Genomic DNA, 17,677 nt, shown 5'->3' with positions numbered 1-17,677 from the left:
GTAGGACAAAAGGTGACACACCAACACAGGCACTCCGTGACTGACCCACCTTTGCGTGGATGGCGGGGTGGGGAAGAAACAAAAAGGTTAATTGGCAACAAACACTCGGCTAAGCTGTGGCGTCTGGAGACAGGGCTGGCAGCTCCTCTGATGGCAGTGATGGGCTGATCTGCTTGTAACACAAACAAGGAGCTGACTGGGGAGAGCAGGGGGTGCCTGGGGGGTCCCAGTGCTGATGCTGGCTGAAGGACCCACGGCTGCACCCGCCAGACAGCTGGATTCAGGCAGGTCTGTAAGTGCACAAACCCCAAAAGTTTTGCTGATGGCAGCTTGGCTCAGTATTTACAGCTCAATATACACCCAGTATAGTACAATGCAGAGCCTGCTGAGCACCTCAGGGGGCCGATTTGCCAACATGCCTAGCCCTGATACTGCTCTTTTGCTCTCACTGATCCTCTCTGTGCAGTTTCTGGCTATGAAATCTATCTGGGTTTTGTTTTAAACAGTGGCAGAGGTGGTTTTTTTGTGCTGTCACAACACAGGGAGTTTGGGGCCAGCACCCCTGTAGGGTGTTAAAGCTCTCTGAAAGATGCTGTATGAAGATGGTACCTTCCTGATGCAGGCTTTGCATAGATTTTCTATTTTGCATTAACTCTTCTACCTTCCTCACTTCCTTGGTGCCTGCAGGCTCCCTGTAATGCATCAGCAAAGGCAATCCAGTCCCAGGTGGCTCATTTAGAAATGCCTGGGCAGCACTGAAAGCAAAGACCCCAAAAATTCCTGACCCAGATATGTTTCTGACTTGTGCAGCCATCAGTACTATGAAATTATTAGCTCAATGGAAGCAGCTCTGACCTCTCACACTGCCTCGACAGGAGGGCTAGAAAAGGTCTGATTACAGATCCTTTACATCTTACGCTACATGAACTATGAAAGAAACCAGGTCAATTCAACCTTCAAATTCCAGGAGGACTTCTCAGGATGGGAAGGTAAAGGCAATCATACACATTTTTACACCTCAGGCAATTAGAGTTGATTTGTAAATCACTGGGGAACATTAAAAATGTCTCCTATAAGTTGAATTACATATAAATCATTCCTGTTAGCCAGTGTTTTGATCCTGTACATTTTCTGTTAAAACTGGACACATGGGGGAACTGTGTATCCAATTTAACTGTATTTGATTGAAATTTGTGTATGTGCAGGAGCTACTGTGAAAATTAACTTTCTTTTCCTATAACTTTGGCAACAATACAAATGGGATTTTCGACCCACGAGGCAACAGATGTGTATTTTAATACTGCGGCAGTACATGGCACTAATACAGGTGTACACACTGGCTGCTGGAAAATGTCAGATTTGGGAAGCTCTGGGTAAGGAGGGGACTAAAGTGGCTCCTGAATTTGTTTCACATGTGGCTTTTGGTACGGCATCTCTCAAACACCATCCAGTTCAACTGAGATGGGAACAAATTACTGCATTTTCTGGAAGGCATCTGGCTGGGCTGTCTGCACCCTGCATTTCACCTCTTTTATGCTGTAGAAGTGCTAAAAATTCCAAATATTTGAGAAAGAAGCCTCATGCTTCGCCCCTTGTATTTACACTGTGCCACTGTGCATTAATTCAGGAAGGCTCACATTGAGCTATGTGAATGTAACCTCTGGAGCCTGGAAGCAGTAGCTGTAGCTGCTCTTTTAATTTCCTCAAGAAAGGCATCACCAACATTGAGGAGTAAATAATTTAAAAGATCTCTCATTAAAAAAAATATATATGGAAGCTAACATGCCAGGAGATCTGCAACCTGCTCTTTTTACATGGTATTTCCAGAGTAAGGCACAATAACAGCCATTCCTCTCCTGCATGTGATCAGCTGGGAGCTCTGTCACACTGTGTCACCTGTCACGCTTTATTCCATGCAGACAGAAATAGGTGTGAGTATCTTTCCATGAACTAAGCCAGGCAGTTCCCATGTGGGGCAGCCAAGAGCTATTTTGGAACCCAGCATCACGCATTTGTGTGGTCCCAGTTGTGACATACCCTTGGAAAGGCTCGGGAAGGGCTCCCACAGGGCAGGTGCGACAGTCGTGTTACACGCACTACCTGCCACGACAATGTATGTGTTACATGACACAACGCCAGCACCCTCCAGGACAGCTGCCAGGCTGCCTGGGGAGCCAAAGGCGGGTTTCAAAGCCTCCTTCCAGGCTGCAAGGAGATACTTCCCTTCATTTGGGATTCCTGGTATGAGATGCCTAAGTCAGGACTGATTTTTCCAATGTCCCAGCAGCTGCAGCCCTCCCCTGAGACATGCTGGTGAGAATTAATATGCTCCCATTGTCCAGTCTGAAAGAGAGGTTTAAAGTCAGGTCTCCCTTCTCCTTGAGGGATGATCTCTTGGGGTCAAGCTCTCCTGGTGCAGCTCTTCTACTCAGTGTAAATAATTACTGGCTAGCCCACAGCAAGAGGGGGAAGAAGACAAACTGGATTGCTCATTTGGTGATTGGGGCACTCGTGGGAGAAGCAGGGGAGCAGGCTTCAAACTCCTACTCTAATGAATATTGAATTATTTATATACCACTGAAGAGCTTCAGCAGAGCTTAACAGAGGCTGGATGATAGCTATTCACCTCTGCATCCCTGAACCCTGCCCTCCCCTTTGGAAGGGTTAAATGTGTGCCAGTGTGGTGCCCAGGGAGGCTCCACAGGGAAGCTGCAAGGGGATGGGGTCCTGCGGGGGCTCACGCATGTTGGGTGCCACGGGGGTCACTGCAGTGGGACACGAACCCTGGTGCATGCTAAGCAGCCCTGGTGTAGGAAACACAAGTAACAAGGGGTTTTAGTGCCGTGGCATATGACTGTGACAGAGTGAGTGGAATCTGGCCTCAAAATCAGCTCTAATGTGCAAGGGGATACTTGAAAGGTTCCTACTCTGCTATCCCTGTTAATTAGCCCTAAGCCTGGCTCCAAATATATCCCTGAAAATGCTGCGGCCCCTCAATATGGTGTCTGTGAACATCCCATGGGGAAGATTCAGGTCACCAAGGGAATTTGGCCCTTAGGAGCTTGGCCATTACTGCAAGTGGGAGGAAGGCTCCTAAATCACTGAGAAGGAAAAATTACATTCCTAATTCAGTTTTTAGAATCAGACATGGCCTTTTCATTGAAGCCATACCCAGTTCTCTGTGCTACTTGGGCTCTGGCACTTCACAGACCACTCTGAGCTTTTTGGACTTACTGAACACGGGTGCATGCAAGCTCTGCCAAACTTGTCTTTCCCCTGCACTGTCCTCCCAGGCACTTTTCTTTTCAGCAGCTCACTCTCCCTGAACAGGAGACAAGGATGAATCAAGGACAGATCTGTGTCCTGTAGCCAGCTGTCTCCACAGTGAGTTCTCTGCCTGCCCTCCACAGTCTGCTGTTCCCCACAGCAGCTCTGCTGCTGCTGATCCTCATGTGGATGCCCGTGACACCTTGCATTTTCCCTTCTCCCAAGAAAAGCATCTTCCTTAGGACAAGCCCTGTGTGAGAGCAGCACAGCCCTAGGACACACCACAGCCCTCTGCCCCTCACTGCCTCTGGGTCTCACCTCCTCGACGAGGGGTCTGTGGCTCTGGGGTGCACAGGAAGGGTTTGCTGCTGACACCAGGGCACAGCTTGCAGCTGCCATGCCAGAGCAGGATGTGCCAGGAAAGCAGGTCAACCCTTGCCCTCCCTGCTCTGTGTAAGGGCCTGACTCTGACTGCAGAATCACTCTCTGGCATCAGCAAATGTCGACTTTACCTGAATGAAACTGAATTCCCTCCAGTTGAGAGAGTTTGCGATGGATGGAAGTGAAGTGATGGCAAGTAACGACAGCAAGCCCAGGGCAATTATTCCAACAGAGATATAAATCTCCATCCTCCAGACTTCCTCCTCTACCCAGATTGTCATCTTCTTCTCCACAGCCTGGCATGACAATGAAGGTTTGTTAAAACGGAGCGCTTAGGGACAGAAGAACTGAATTTTATCTGTTTTGGTTTTGGAAGCAGGTTTCCTGGATGAGCGCTGGGTCCTATTCACACCTCCAGCACTATCTGCCTGTTTGGGAGATGTGGAAGTGCTCTCTTATCCCACAGCCATTTGGCCAAAGCTAGACCTGGTTTGAAGCCTGCTGGGAAGAACTGCTGAATGCTCTCAGCTCCCATGCCTGTAACCACAGCAGCAAGCCCTAAAGTCACATTTGGAAAGATAATTACAATGAGAACTCAGTTTAAAGCCATGAAAACAAATACAGATGCTTGAATATGCAGTAGTCTCCTAATAACCTTTGTTTTAAGTGCATTTAGGGGGGAAATTGTTCATGCTAATGGAAGGGAAGATGGGTTTTATACTGCATGGCAAAGAGGAACATTTAGAACTGTCCTCTTTAGCCCATTAAAGGGGTTTAATTTACTAAACAAAGATGTTGCTAGAAAACAGGAGGTAGAGGGGAAATGAACACAGAACGCTTGCCTGAGATTAATGTGCAACTGTGGCAATCGAGAAGAACCTGCTCAAGGCTGGAGCTGAGAGGCTGGGAATGGTGTTTGATGGATGCTCTGAACAGGCACTGCTGCCAAAACCAGCCATCCTGCTCCCCTGTGCCCCCACAGCTCCTTCCCTCGTTTTTGGGGCAAGCATTTGGAATCACTTGGGCAAATACCCCAGCACAGAAAGCGGAGTGGTTGTGGGGTAATTCCTTGATCACGTTCCCCACTCAGCTGCACGAAGCCTGTGCCATCCCAGGAGGGAGCACTGTGGTGCAGTGAGAAGTCAGGGGCAGCAAAGAGCAAATCCCATCCTCCCATGGTACTGCCGAGCTACAGAGCTGGCTGAACTGCCTGAAGGCAGCAATCTCACACTGGATAAAACACTGCTGAGAGTCTCCATGAAGCAATAAAGTCCTTTTCCATTTCCTTGTTCTTATACAACCAGTTCTTCACCACCATTTTGTTAAACTCCTGCAGGCACACGGTGATGAGGACACAGAACCCTCCCTGGATTATGATGTGGTTATTCCAGCAGGCACAATTATGAACATCAGTGTGAACCAACAGGGACCTCCCAAGATTTTGGGAGCTGAAGGAAATCTGCTCCCTCCACCATTTGATTTCTCCTCTCCTAGCATTTTTCCTGCCTCTGACCTAGTCTCAGACACACCAGTGCTGGGCAAGGCTGGTTTCAAAGGCTTATCTGTACTTCTGGGGAGCAATGGCACAGGGAGGGTGATCCTAGCCCTGGCTGTAAATGCAGAGGGAGCTGTGTATCCAGGGAGATGGTAGGTCCTCAGCACAGATGGGCGAGTGCCCAGTGTGTGGTGTGCAGCTGACCTGTGCGGGAAGAGCTCCTAGAGGTAACAGCTTATTCCCACTGTCCCACACCTGCTTTGGAAAATGAATGAAAAAGCCAAGATATTAAGCCCACCACCCAACATCTGTATGCGTTTAGAAGATTCCTGCAGGTGCTGCCCTGAGGAGCACCCCCGTTACCTGCTTGACGGCCGTCTCGATTAACAGGTAGCGGTGGGAGCGGCGCATGGGCAGGCAGAGGCTGTACACGGCGTGCAGGGCGGCACAGAAGAAGCTGAGGAGGCCAATCTGCTTTCGGTGCAGGAGCCACTGGTCCAGCCAGTCTGGGAAGCGCCTGTACTTGGTGCCATAGTAGAGCTGGGAGCAGGCTGCCAGCACCCCGGGCAGGTAGACCAGAGACAGCATGACGTAGGACACGCACGGCAGCGTGGTGTTGACCACCTCGATGGGGATCTTGTACAGCTTGTTCTTCTGCTCCCTGATGTAAGGGTGGATGACCTGCCGGATCAGGTTGTAGGTGAAGAAGCAAAGAAAAAGCCCCAGAGCCAAAAAGATGGGGATTTTCCAGGCTGGCAAGAGGCGCAGGGGAATGTTCTCGATCTCACGGGCTGATGACATGCAGCCCATGTCCACAGGGGTGAATCCCATGACTTGAGCAATTTCTGCTATGGTGCGCTTGGCTTCTTGGTTATTTGAGCAGATCAGAACCTGCATTGAACAGAAATACACACATAGGGCAAAGAAATCAGGCTGCTGGGATTGAGTGCATGGGGAGGGGTTCTGCGTCACAGGGAGCCTACATTATTCCACTGAGCATCATGATTCCTGGCAGGCTTTTTGACAGGGATTTACCACGGCTGCCAAAGACCTCTCTCCTGGACAGGTTTCCTTTCATGTGTGCACTGCCAGTTTGTTTTACGGGCTCTGTTTAGATAAACAGACAATTGAATAATACTTTTCACTTAGGCAGATGCTCCGAAGACTACAGAGCATGAAGTGAGTGAGGGTACTTCATTTCTGGATAAAGAAATGCAGAAGCTAAGGGGTGGTGTCTGGATGCCATGGCCAGCACTCAAGACTCCTTCTCCTGGAGCCTAAGGCCATTTGCTGATGCTGCCAGCCCTCAGCTGCTGGAACAGTTGGGATTTAGCCCTTGCTGGAAGAAAACAATACCTGCTTATTTCCATCCCTGGCACCCGACTGCAGCGTCCATGCAGAAACCACATTAAACCCCTTTACCACGGTGCAGGCTGGGAACAGCGAGGCCAAGTACTCCGCGTTGGATTCTTTGTGATGGTTGATCTCGGTGTTGTTGCTAACATCCACCAGGATCTTGCCTGCCAGCACATCAGCCAGGTCACAGAGGGTGGAGTAATGTTCCCTGAAAATGGCCACGAAGATGACATCTGCCTTCTTCACCGCCTCTGCCTGGAAGGTGACCTCTGCTGCAGCAGGGAAGAGGCTGACTTTGCGCTTCGGGTTGCGGCTGCCGACCACCACCTTGAAGCCAGAGCACACCAGGCGGATGGCCAAGGACCGCGCAAAGTCCCCGCTGCCCAGCACCCCCACGGTGCGTCCGGCCGGCGGCGTGGGGCTGGAGTCACCCTCCATGCTCCGATGGCCCAGCAGGGGTTTGGCCATGTCTCCTCTGGACATCCTGGCAGGAAAAACAAGGAGAAATGGAAATTCACTGTGAAGGTCTCACAGAGACCCAGACCACATCTGAGGTCACAGGGGAAAATGACACTTAGGCCACTCGAACACATGGTTTTGGTCCCAGTAGCCCAGGATCCATGGGCCAAACCCACCAGGAAGTGTGCAGTAATGTACAGGCACCACTGGAGGGGCATAAAACACCATGCTGGGTTGGAAGGTGAAGGCTTTTAGGGAGGTTTCCCAGGGCTGTGTCATCCAACATCTGCTGGATGCACGCATCCATCCTCTGCTGTTCTTCACGCTGGCATCTCACACTGCAAAGCCAGGCCAACGCTAACAGCAATCAGGACCAGAAACTCTCAGATTCCCATGGGGCTACCAAATACCTCCAGAAAGAGGGGTCCATGGAGATCCCTGAGACTACATTTGGAAAAGCTGGAGGGGTGCTTCTGATTTGCCGGAGCAGAATCAAGGCAGGGAGTTCAAGTTGAAATGAAAGTGTCCTAAAAGCGGTAAACGAAGAGAGTTGCAGCCCTTGCCTGTTCCAATATTTAGGTCTGGCAAGTCCTGTTTGCTTCAGATCTTTAATGAATAATGAGAACTTACTCGTGACATTTAAAAAATATATTAAAACATGATGGGATTTGCTCATGAAAGATCTTGATGAGCTTTACAAACGTTAATGAATTTTGCCCTGTAACAGATTAGATATTGAGGACATGGAAAGGTTTTAAGCAGATCAATAAATTCACAGGCAGCACAGCAGCTGAACCTGGACGCCAGAAAAAACTCGGGCAGGGAACTGCCAGACTGTTCATGGGCTGTGCTGGAGGCTCAAATCTGCCTCACAACTTAAGGAATAGCAAATTTACCCTAAAGGATTGGCAAATTCCTGAAGGTTGGATTTTTAAAGGGCTCAGGAGGCAGCCCAGGGAACTTATACACCAGGACCTCTGGCTTTTGTATTCGCACACTGCTAGAGATTATTATAAAGACCATAATTAACAGACTCGTGATATACTGAGGATGGAGACAACTTGACTTTGGTGCAGTCTTGCCTTGTAGCTGGTCAAGTTCTTTCGAAGTGAAGGTGACCATTTGGATGGGGTGACCTGGTCCCTGCTGCAGGTGTGTTTTTCATGGGCTTTTGGAAATGTCCTTCACCCAAGGCTTTTCTGGGATTGGCACAGTAGTGGTGCAAAGGGGAAGGGCACTTCTGCATGAACAGCTACCAATGGGAAACAAAGGGTGAGAAGAAATAAATTATTTTTGTAATGGGAATAGGTTGCCAAGGGATTTCCCTGAGGATTTATGCTGTTCAACATGCTCATAAGTGATCTGGGAAAGGGAGTGAATATTGAGAAGATGGAACACATGCGTGGTGATCACAGAATCATAGAATGGTTCTGGTTGGAAGGGACTTAAAGATCATCTACTTCCAACCCCTTGCCATGGGCAGGGACACCTTCCACTAGACTGGGTTGGTCAAAGCCCCATCCAACCTGGTCCTGAACACCTCCAGGGATGGGGCATCCACAGGATCTCTTCGCAACCTGTTCCCTTGCCTCACCGCTCTTATACTAAAGAATTTCTTCCTAATATCTACTCTAAATCATTTAGGACAGTCACTCTTTCTTGTGAAGAGTCTGCAAAAGGATTTCCTCATTCGAGGTGCCTGAGCACCAAAGTTCACTACAGACACTAGAGACACATGGCAAGAGCTGTGCCCGGGCATAAACTCCCCATACCATATATACACTTTAATGAGCTGTAAATTTGTTAAAACCCCTCAGAAAAATGATCAAAGGGTCACATTACTCTGAAAATACCAACTTGGTGGTCCCTGGCAGACACACATCGAGCACAGCCGAGTTACTAGAGGAGAAGATCTCTCACACAGCAACCACGATCTCAATCCTGCTCCTCACTGAAAGCCTGCAAAACACCTTCAGCAGATGGACTTTGAAACTATAATTCACTGTCCTGGGTACAAACCCATCATGGTTTCAGTGACAACACTGTTTCTATGGCAGAGGTCTGTCTGCTCTCCTTGCCTCTCACCAAGCACCCCCTTGTCCCAGAGACCAAAATGTGTGCTCATGGAAGAAGTGCTATCAGGGGGAAACAAGTGCCAAAGAAAGGCACACTCACTTCTCCCCTTTAAAAGCACATGTCCACCGTATAAATACAGAGATCAAACAGCACATTGCAGTTTGGCTCATTCCACTACTAAAAAAAAAAAAAAAAAAAGGGGGGGGGGAATAAACATAGAAAAGTGCCAAAGGGAAAAAGTGAGAGAGATGACTTTCAGAGCTCTGTCTGCAAAGATGCTGGGTTTTTTCCTGGTCCCTTCTTATCAGACACTTTATCAAACATTCAGTGCTTTACTTTTCAGAAACCACCTTGCATCACCTAAATTTGTTAATGTCCAGAACTATTTGTTCTAGGGCCAATGCCATTGTTCAGCATAATTAGCTTGCTCTCCCATACCCCCCCTCCCCTTTTCCTGTGCACACAAAATATTACCCCGAAATAAAGAAAAGCATCTCTGGCTCTCAGCCACAGGGGGAGAAATCAGCATTCAGGGTGACAAAGTGATTGTTACCCACAGACTCATTTCATAATCGATTTAAGGCACCTCAAGAGTTCTCTCTGTGGTCCCACTGGGATGTAAATTTTGCTGCAAGCAATTTTTCTTGTGGTATGTTTCCTCTGTCCTGCAGCTGCCACTGAACATGTAGAGAGATGTTGGCAATGTTTGGAGATAAACATCTTTGCTGTCTCCAGTTATTTTGATTAAAAGGGATGACAGAATTAAACAGCCTTTGAAGTCAGCAGAATAGTTACAAAGTAAGAAGACTCAAAATCTCTTCTTTGGATTTTGGTGCGATTATTTCAGTCATGCTCTGACTGGTGGGGCTTTGGAGCAGGAACCATCCCCGCTGCAAGCCCTTGGTGGGATGGTCCCTGCTGCTGGCTGCTGCCTGTGGGCTGCATTGCTGTCACTGCCACGCCACTGCCACTGAAATACTCCTGAGAAAGGAGGGGAACATCCCTCTTTCACCATAAACACATTTCACTGAGACAAACACTGTGGTCTCTGCCTAACAGATGCCTGGCAATGGACTGTCTGATTAGGCAACAGCTTTTTTTCACTTCTGTATCTCTGGGGAGCACGCAGACCCCCTGCCTCCTGCCACCACCCCTGACTTACCATGTCCATGCTGCTTTTTGTGCACCTATGGACATGTTACCTGCTAAAACTCTCCCTCCCAAAGCTAATTCACCACAGCAAGGTCAACCCACCCACAGTCAGTGCAAAGCACCATGGCCAGGATGCTGCAAAGCCACTCAGATGCAGAGGATCTCATGAGTGAATACCACAGTGCTTGGACACATCTTTAGCATCTCCAGACTTAGATAAACCTCATTTATTGATCTTCCTTATCAAAGAAACCGCACCCTTGCTGAGTTATGGCACGTGCGATTCAAGGAGATCAGTTTCTTACCAAGGAAGCTACAAGATGATTTAAAGCACAGCAGCCCAGTGGGAATAAACAAGCTCCAATCCTAACTAGGCAGCAGCTCCCTAACTAAAATATTGAATGCAATGTACAGCTGCCCTTCAGCTAGGCTGCTAATGCCACCCTTACATCACTGCTGTGTCCAGCTGGAGCACACTTGTTCCCATGTGGAGTTCAGCGACTGCATTGCCATTACTGCTATTAATTGCAGGGCAATAGCAGGGACGGGCAGTGAGCAAGATGGGGAGCTCCCCTCTGCTGGGCACCCTACAAAAACTGGCCAGAAGGCAACTTCTGCCCCAAGAAATGGGATCAGACAGACAGCAGCTGCATGAAACGAAGCAGTCGAATCTCTGGTGCCCAGGCAGAGGGGAGGGAGGAGTTCTCACAGAAGAAAAGCCGGGATAATTCTACATATTTGGCACCTGAGGCTTGGCAGAGGCTGTTAGCTTAGGCTAGGTGCCAGGCAAAGAAGGTTTTTTTGCCTGTCTGCCCACACTGAGAGGCCTCACTCAGGTTTTGCAGCAGGACAGCTGTTCTGGATGAAGCTGGGCTGCAGGAGCCCACTCAGGTGTCCCTGGGCTGACAGCAGAGTCAATCTGCCAAGCAGATCATCCCTCACAGCTACTGGGGAACGGGCACACTCGTTATCCTCTTTCAACAGACGTGGGGGACAGAGATACTAACAATGATGAGACTCCAGCAAGTTTGTCTGGGACGACCCAGATATCTTTGACCATGTCTTTAACAATGAGACCATCTTTTGGGGCCCCTTTCACATCCTCTGGTGCAAGAGGATAGCCTTGCTGGTTCCTGTAATTCGCAGTCCAGAGGTGTTTGAGTTGCACACCCTGAAGAAGGATGGACCTGTGGTGGCAAGGCATGAGCTTTGCTGCAGTTCTGGACAAAAAAAATCAAGACTCATTTCAATGCCCTGGTGTTCAGATTTATCAGATAAAAGACACGTTAGTTTTTCAATAACTCTAATAAAAAGGCAGTGTTTTAAACATATCAAACCGTGCTGAAGAATATGGCAGCAATCTCATATGGAGCTCCAATGAATGTCCTGTCCAGTGAAACCAAACTGGTTCCTGTTTGCACAGAAACTCACCTTTGAGCTCAGCCTCACATACTCAGTCTGCACGACCTTGGCTAAAACAACGGCTTTTGTGTCTTCCCCTGAAGTCAGTGTTTGTTTAGACCGACCACATCTGAGTCTCCAGAAGCTGTGGATTCAACCCCTGCAGGTCATCAAAGAGCCTGCTCTATGCTTCAGCTTCTGCTTGGGTGTTACTCGAGATAAAGCACATGATTATTATTCACATTCCTTAATGAGCACATGTGTTGAAAGACCAGCAAGGCCCATGAGGAATCAAATGATGCAGCAGAGCCTTTGGTCCGGTCATTGCAGAGGAACTTCTGCACTGGGAAGGTCCCTTTGGGCCCTGCCAGCCATGGCTGGCACCCAGAGCATGGTCCCACACACACACTCACTCCAGGGACAGGGGTGATCTCTGCCCCCAGGGGACTTCCAGTCTGCACAGATGGACCTTTGAACCATGAAGCCAAAGCCCTCCAGCCTCTGTTTGCAGAGCATCTCTTGCTGTGTTAACCCTCCAAAAGCCCCAGCTGGAGAGGAGCATTCAGCACCTGAACCGTTCCACTCAGGTCTTGCTGTAAGCAGAAATATTCATTTTTTTTGGCTAACACCATTTTATTTCCAGGGAAAATCAAACATTTCAGTCTCTTTCCCACACACAGAGAATCCCTCCCAGGAGCACAGCAAGTGCCATGAACCTGAACCTGTTGGAACTGGAACAGATTTAAGTAATAAAAGAGCTTATCCAAAGCTGCTTTAATCTCAGCTCTGGTGCACATTTCTGGAGACCTTTCAGTCCTGCCCAGGCTGACTGGAAATGACTTCCCTGGCTCTGCAGGCAAGACCAGGAGTCAGGGAAACCAAGCTTGCTACCTCTTTCCTTCTTTCTCTTTCCAAAGCAGTTATCTCCCCAATGGTGCAAACCAGGAACTGGCAGAGGATGTAAATCAGCCTTCCAGAAAAGCCATGTTGCAAACCTACCTGGGCTGCCAGCCAGGAGCGAGAATGAGGAAATGCTGGGAGCTGGGCTGTCCCCACTGCTGTCCTTCAGCCCCTTTGCCCACAGGCACACGGGACAGGGAATGGGGGGGGCTGTTCACCCCCTGCCCCTGCTGCTGGGGTGGGGAGGTGAGACAGGGACCTGTGGCAGGGGAGGTGGTCCTGCCCCGAGCTGGCATCACTGGGTGCTGAGTACGTCCACTGCGATGCAGTGGGGACAGACCTGCTGTGGGCTCCAAGGACTGCTGTGACCCCACACCTGCCACAGGACCTGCAGAGTTGCTGTGACTCCAGACTGGCTGGGGGGCTCCAGGAGTTGCCACAAGTTCCCCTGCAACTGTCGTCCACCCTGAAGCCTTTGCATTCACAGGTCCTCATCCCTCCTCCTGCCCCAGGGCAGCTCTTTATCTCATTATCTCATTTATCAGGTATTTATCTGCTAAAACCACTTCCATAAGCTCCTGCGGAGCCCTGCTTTCTCTCCTCTTTATCTCTCAATCCAGTTAACCTTATCCCTTCCTCTTTTACCCCCAAAGGACACGGCAAATGATTTGCCTTCTCCTCTGCAGACAGACACATTCTGTATTTGGAGAACAGGTTTCACATCTCCCTTCAGTTTTTCCTGCACAAGTGAAACCCAATTCTTTCATCAGAGCTGTTATTTACCGAATGTCCAACAACTCAGACTCTGTTCCTTGCTCTCATTTTTCTTGGAGGATGCCCAGAACTGCATTTTCCAATTGAGCCCCTAGAAGGCACCAGCTGGAGCAGAGACGACGCTTCCCCAATGCACCACTTCTCTTTCTTCATCTCATGAAGACTGTTTGCTTTTGCACAACTGTGTGACCCTCTTGACTCACGGGGCACAGTGTCCCTGTCCTCTGGCTCCCCGTGGCCACTGGCTGGCTGGTCGCTCACCTGGTGTCCAGGCGGTCAGTCAGTCCTACCACACAGGACAGAACACGTGCCCTGTTTTTTAAAGCCAGCTCTCCAGCTTGTCACAATCTCTATTTCTTAGTCTCTTCTCTAAAATGTTTCCAGTCTCTCCTAGCTCAGTGTCACCTACAAATTCAGTGTGTGCCTCCCAATTCCATCACACACTAATGAAAACACGGGCTGACAGGCACTGACCCTCCCTACTCCCTCTGGTTTACACACTGAAAAATATTGAGAATGTTGTTTTTGGAAGCCAGCAGTGAAGCCTACGGCATGTCCATGTTCCTGACCACACGATGTTCTTCCTCAGGACTAAAATTCAAAAACATCTTTCAAAACAGGGGAAAGTGGAGGAGACAGGGCTACCAGAATTTCCCACAGGGGCGAAATAGCCTCTTTTTCCCACACAAGCTCAGACATTTTGGCTACAGTTCTCCTGTAGAGCTACACCAGCCTGTGATCACTTTGCAGGGACAGTTTCTCTCCCCAAGGATAAACACTCCACTTTAATGCTGAGCAGAAAAATTACCCATCTACGATAAACAACTGGAAAACAAACCTTTGGCCTGTTTCCACCAAAACGATGTACTTTTAAGCAGTTACCAGTAGGCTCTGCCATAGATACCCTCAAACTTCTGTCCCCCAAATTTGCCTCCATTTGCAGTACCACTTCTCTGCAGCAAAGTCCTTGTCTGAAGAGCTTCCTCTGCTCTTCTGTAAAAACATCTTGCTGCCTGTGCCCACTGTGTTGATAGAGTAATGAGAAGCCTGAGAAAGACCTGCCCTGTAATAAAACATCATAAAATGGGAATCTGAAAGCCTGGAAAACCCTGAGGTTTTACTGTAAGACCGTGGAAAGCCCAGACCTGAAGCAAGATGGAGTTTGCTAGAGCAGTGCTGATGCTGACACAGCACACAAGAGCTTATCTAGCTGATGTGACTCTGAATGAGAAGGTTATTTTCTTGGCTTAGCATCTCACAGTTCTTAAGTGACATAAAGGGGTGGTTTACAACAACTTCAGGTGCTGTACCTAAGTCTTATGTGGCTTCTCTTGCTTTCTTTTGGGGTCTTCATTCTGTTACTGCTCTTACCAAGTTAACAACTCAGTGACCCACCCGTTTCTGAGCCTTCCCCTCCCCAAGTGCAAGGAGAGCAGGAAAGCAACCCAAAGCCTGGACGGTGGAAACTTCTCAGGTAGATCTAGTAATTCCCTGCAGCCAGGCACGATGGGAGGAGGTGTTCCTGCCTAAAATTAGCTGGGGCTTCCACCCTTCTCTGGGGCTTCAGAGATGGGAAGACCTGAGTTCAGCAGTCAGCACAGGGAGCTGGCAGGCTCCAGCACTTTAAAACCTCTTTGTTTCTTTCCAGGAAAGACATGGAGGGATTGCATTGCATGTGCATGGAAATATTTGTGTTGGCTATTTCCGTGCCGCAGCGCCTGTTAGAAGGGTCTCCAAGATCAGCACTCCCTCGCCTCTCTGATTTTGCTTCTCCCAGTCACTCACAAGATGCACAGGACCACACGGAGAGAGGACAGCGTGGGAGGCAGAGTGGGGTAGAAGGAAGACACAGCCTATGGCAGAGGGCCAGCCCAGCTCCTGCCGATCCTTTTTTCCCCCTCCATGGAGCACAGGCATGACACACAGTACAGAGGTAGCTCTGAGCCAGCCTTGAATAAGCACAGCAGTGAGAACAGGGAGCTCAGCCCAGGAAAGGCAGTGAAGCTCCTGTAGGGCCATGTGGTGCCTTTTCTGCCTTTCCCAGCAGCTCCTGGGAAGCTCCTGGCAGAGATGGGGCAAACACAACTGGCTGACCAGGTAGTTAGTTATCTTTCAGGATCCAGATGGGTATCTAACCTGAATGTTAAGAAGGATGTGGAGACCTGTTGGAGTAAGTCCAAAGAAGGGTCACAGAGATGCTCAGAAGGCTGGAGCACTTCTCCTATTAAGACAGGCTGAGAGAGTTAGGGTTGTTCAGCCTGGAGAAGAGAAGGTACCGGGAAGACCTTAGAGCAACTTCCAGTACCTAAAGAGAGCTGGAGAGGGACTTTTTACAAGGGCTTGTAGTGGTAGGACAATGGGGAATGTCCTTACAGTGAAGGAGGTTAGGCTTACAGTAGATGTAAGGAAGAAATCCTTCACTATGAGGGTGGTGAGGCACTGGCACAGATTGCCCAGAGAAGCTGTAGATGACCTGGAAGTGTTCAGGACCAGGTTGGACAGGGTTTAGAGCATCGTGGTCTAGTGGAAGGGGTCCCTGAGCATGGTGGGAGTTGGAATAAGATGATCTTTAAGGTCCCTTCCAACCCAAACCATTCTGTAATTCTACAATCTATTTAGTGCTTGCACATGATCAGCGGTTGGTATCGGCCTCCTTCAGTGGTGGACACGTTGTCTACAGACCCTGATTCTTGAAGCCTATATCCCCTAGAGAGCTCTTAGGACATTTCTGCCAAAGACTACAGTGGTGTATCATACTAAATGGAAATGCACGTGTTACCAAAACCAAGGCTTTACCAAAACCAATCTGAGAACCTGGAAAAAGGATGGGAGGAATTTCTGTCTCAGTACCTTAAACCCTGGGAAAATTTTCAAAATGTTTAGGCCCCAGAGTATGAAAAGGCTTTTGGAAATGTGTTGGAAGCTCCCATGTCACTGACATACTTTTAGAAGCTTTTTACTTTCATTTAAGTGACAGTTCACTTAAACTCAGATGAAGATGGGAAGCTGCTTAATCCACTGTAGGTCTGCAGGGAAAACTACTCTAAGAAGAAGCAGTAAATTCAAATTTGAAAATAGCATTTTCTTCCATTATGAGGTTGACAAAAAAGCTAACTCTAATCAGTGATGGTAAACTTATAGATAACAAATTGGTGGGTTTTAATTCCTGGTGTGTGACATTTCTTATCACAGCTGCCACTGCCTTTCCCACCTCTCAAGAGAGCTGGCATGGCTGGCCTACTTCTTCCATCATCGGAAAAAATGTGTTTCCCCTGAATCTAAACCTGCTTCTATTTATGGGTGGGATGTTACAAGGTCACAGTCAAAGCATAGTTCTTAACAATAAAACAAAAATAAAAAGCAAAATAAACAACAAAAAAATTATTATGCTTTCAAAGAGCATGTTTTCCTGGGGTTTGATGTGGTTTTGTTAAACACAGACTTGTTGAGTCATCAACATTTTGTTCTTTACAATCACAGAGGAAATCAAATATGTGCAGTGAATGCGGCATCTTATATTACTGTATATTTATTTCATAGCAAATGTGATTTTAGAAGAAGAGAAAACGAAAGCTTGATGCAGTATTTAAATCTTATTAGTCCTGCATCTCCTCAGCCCACAGGAGTATTGATGCTGTAGGCGACAGCCTTCCTCTGGTGCTGTCTCTCAGTTTTGGTTTCTTGTCACAGGAGGCAATTTTCTATGTGTTAGTTTTATTTAGACTACTCTGATGGAAATGATCTGGGGTCCTCCGTACCCCTCTGCCCAGCTGAGGCATAACGAGCACAAACACTCCCCCAAGCTGCCCGCTGTTCAGCAAAGGGGCCGTCATGGGCAGATATCACACCCTGGCCAGGGCCACAGGACAGGGCCACAGGACAGTCCCACCCCAGCTGCCATCACCTGTGGGATGCTCCTACTACAAAGTCACCTCTACAATTGCTTCACAGCTTTCATCCCTTGTTATTCTTACACGGATCAAATGCTGAAGTCCCCCCACAAAAGCATCCAACTTTTGTAGCTTTTACAAGTCCCTGCATCGGTTCAGAAACCACACAGCCGCTCCCTGCTCGCCCCTGAGGGACCCTGGGCCCTGGCCAAGATTTTCCCCAAGTTTTTTTTATATCTCAGTGCTGATTTCTTCCTGGCTGGAAGAAGCCGCTCATCTCCTCAAAGCATTTAGCGAGCTGAGAATGAAAAGTGAAACCTAAGCGCCAAGTGCTGCTCCCTGAGGAGCGCAGCCTGAACGTGCATCCATCCACCCATCCATCCCCGCTGCGCTCACGAGGACCGCATCCCTTAGAACAGCGAACTCGACCCGTTCCCGGGGTTGTGCCCGGTGCCAGGGAGTTTCCCGCACCCGCAGGGATGTGCCCAGCAGCCACGGAAAGGAAAGCGCTTCCGCACCACAGCCC

At 48.8% G+C, this 17,677-nt stretch overlaps 1 protein-coding gene across 2 annotated transcripts in view; it reads right to left on the bottom strand.

Annotated features, from left to right (window-relative positions):
* Nucleotides 1-17,677, bottom strand: part of STEAP3 (STEAP3 metalloreductase) — a 24,652-nt gene that overhangs the window by 3,338 nt on the left and 3,637 nt on the right. Inside the window, exons 2-4 of one of the 2 annotated variants that reach the window (XM_017740205.1) lie at nt 6,500-6,983; nt 5,507-6,034; nt 3,780-3,944 (exon numbers count right to left, since the gene is read on the bottom strand). In XM_017740205.1, the coding sequence (XP_017595694.1) occupies nt 3,780-3,944; nt 5,507-6,034; nt 6,500-6,982 (1,176 nt within the window). In that variant the 5' untranslated portion in view covers nt 6,983. The remainder of the gene's footprint in view (nt 1-3,779; nt 3,945-5,506; nt 6,035-6,499; nt 6,984-17,677) is intronic. The other variant, XM_017740206.1, reaches the window with a different exon arrangement.

This window comes from Corvus brachyrhynchos, unplaced genomic scaffold, assembly GCF_000691975.1.
Source record: "Corvus brachyrhynchos isolate BGI_N302 unplaced genomic scaffold, ASM69197v1 scaffold126, whole genome shotgun sequence".
NCBI classification, from domain to species: domain Eukaryota; kingdom Metazoa; phylum Chordata; class Aves; order Passeriformes; family Corvidae; genus Corvus; species Corvus brachyrhynchos.
Note: the sequence above shows the minus strand (reverse complement) of the source record. Positions and strands in the feature narration are given on the sequence as shown.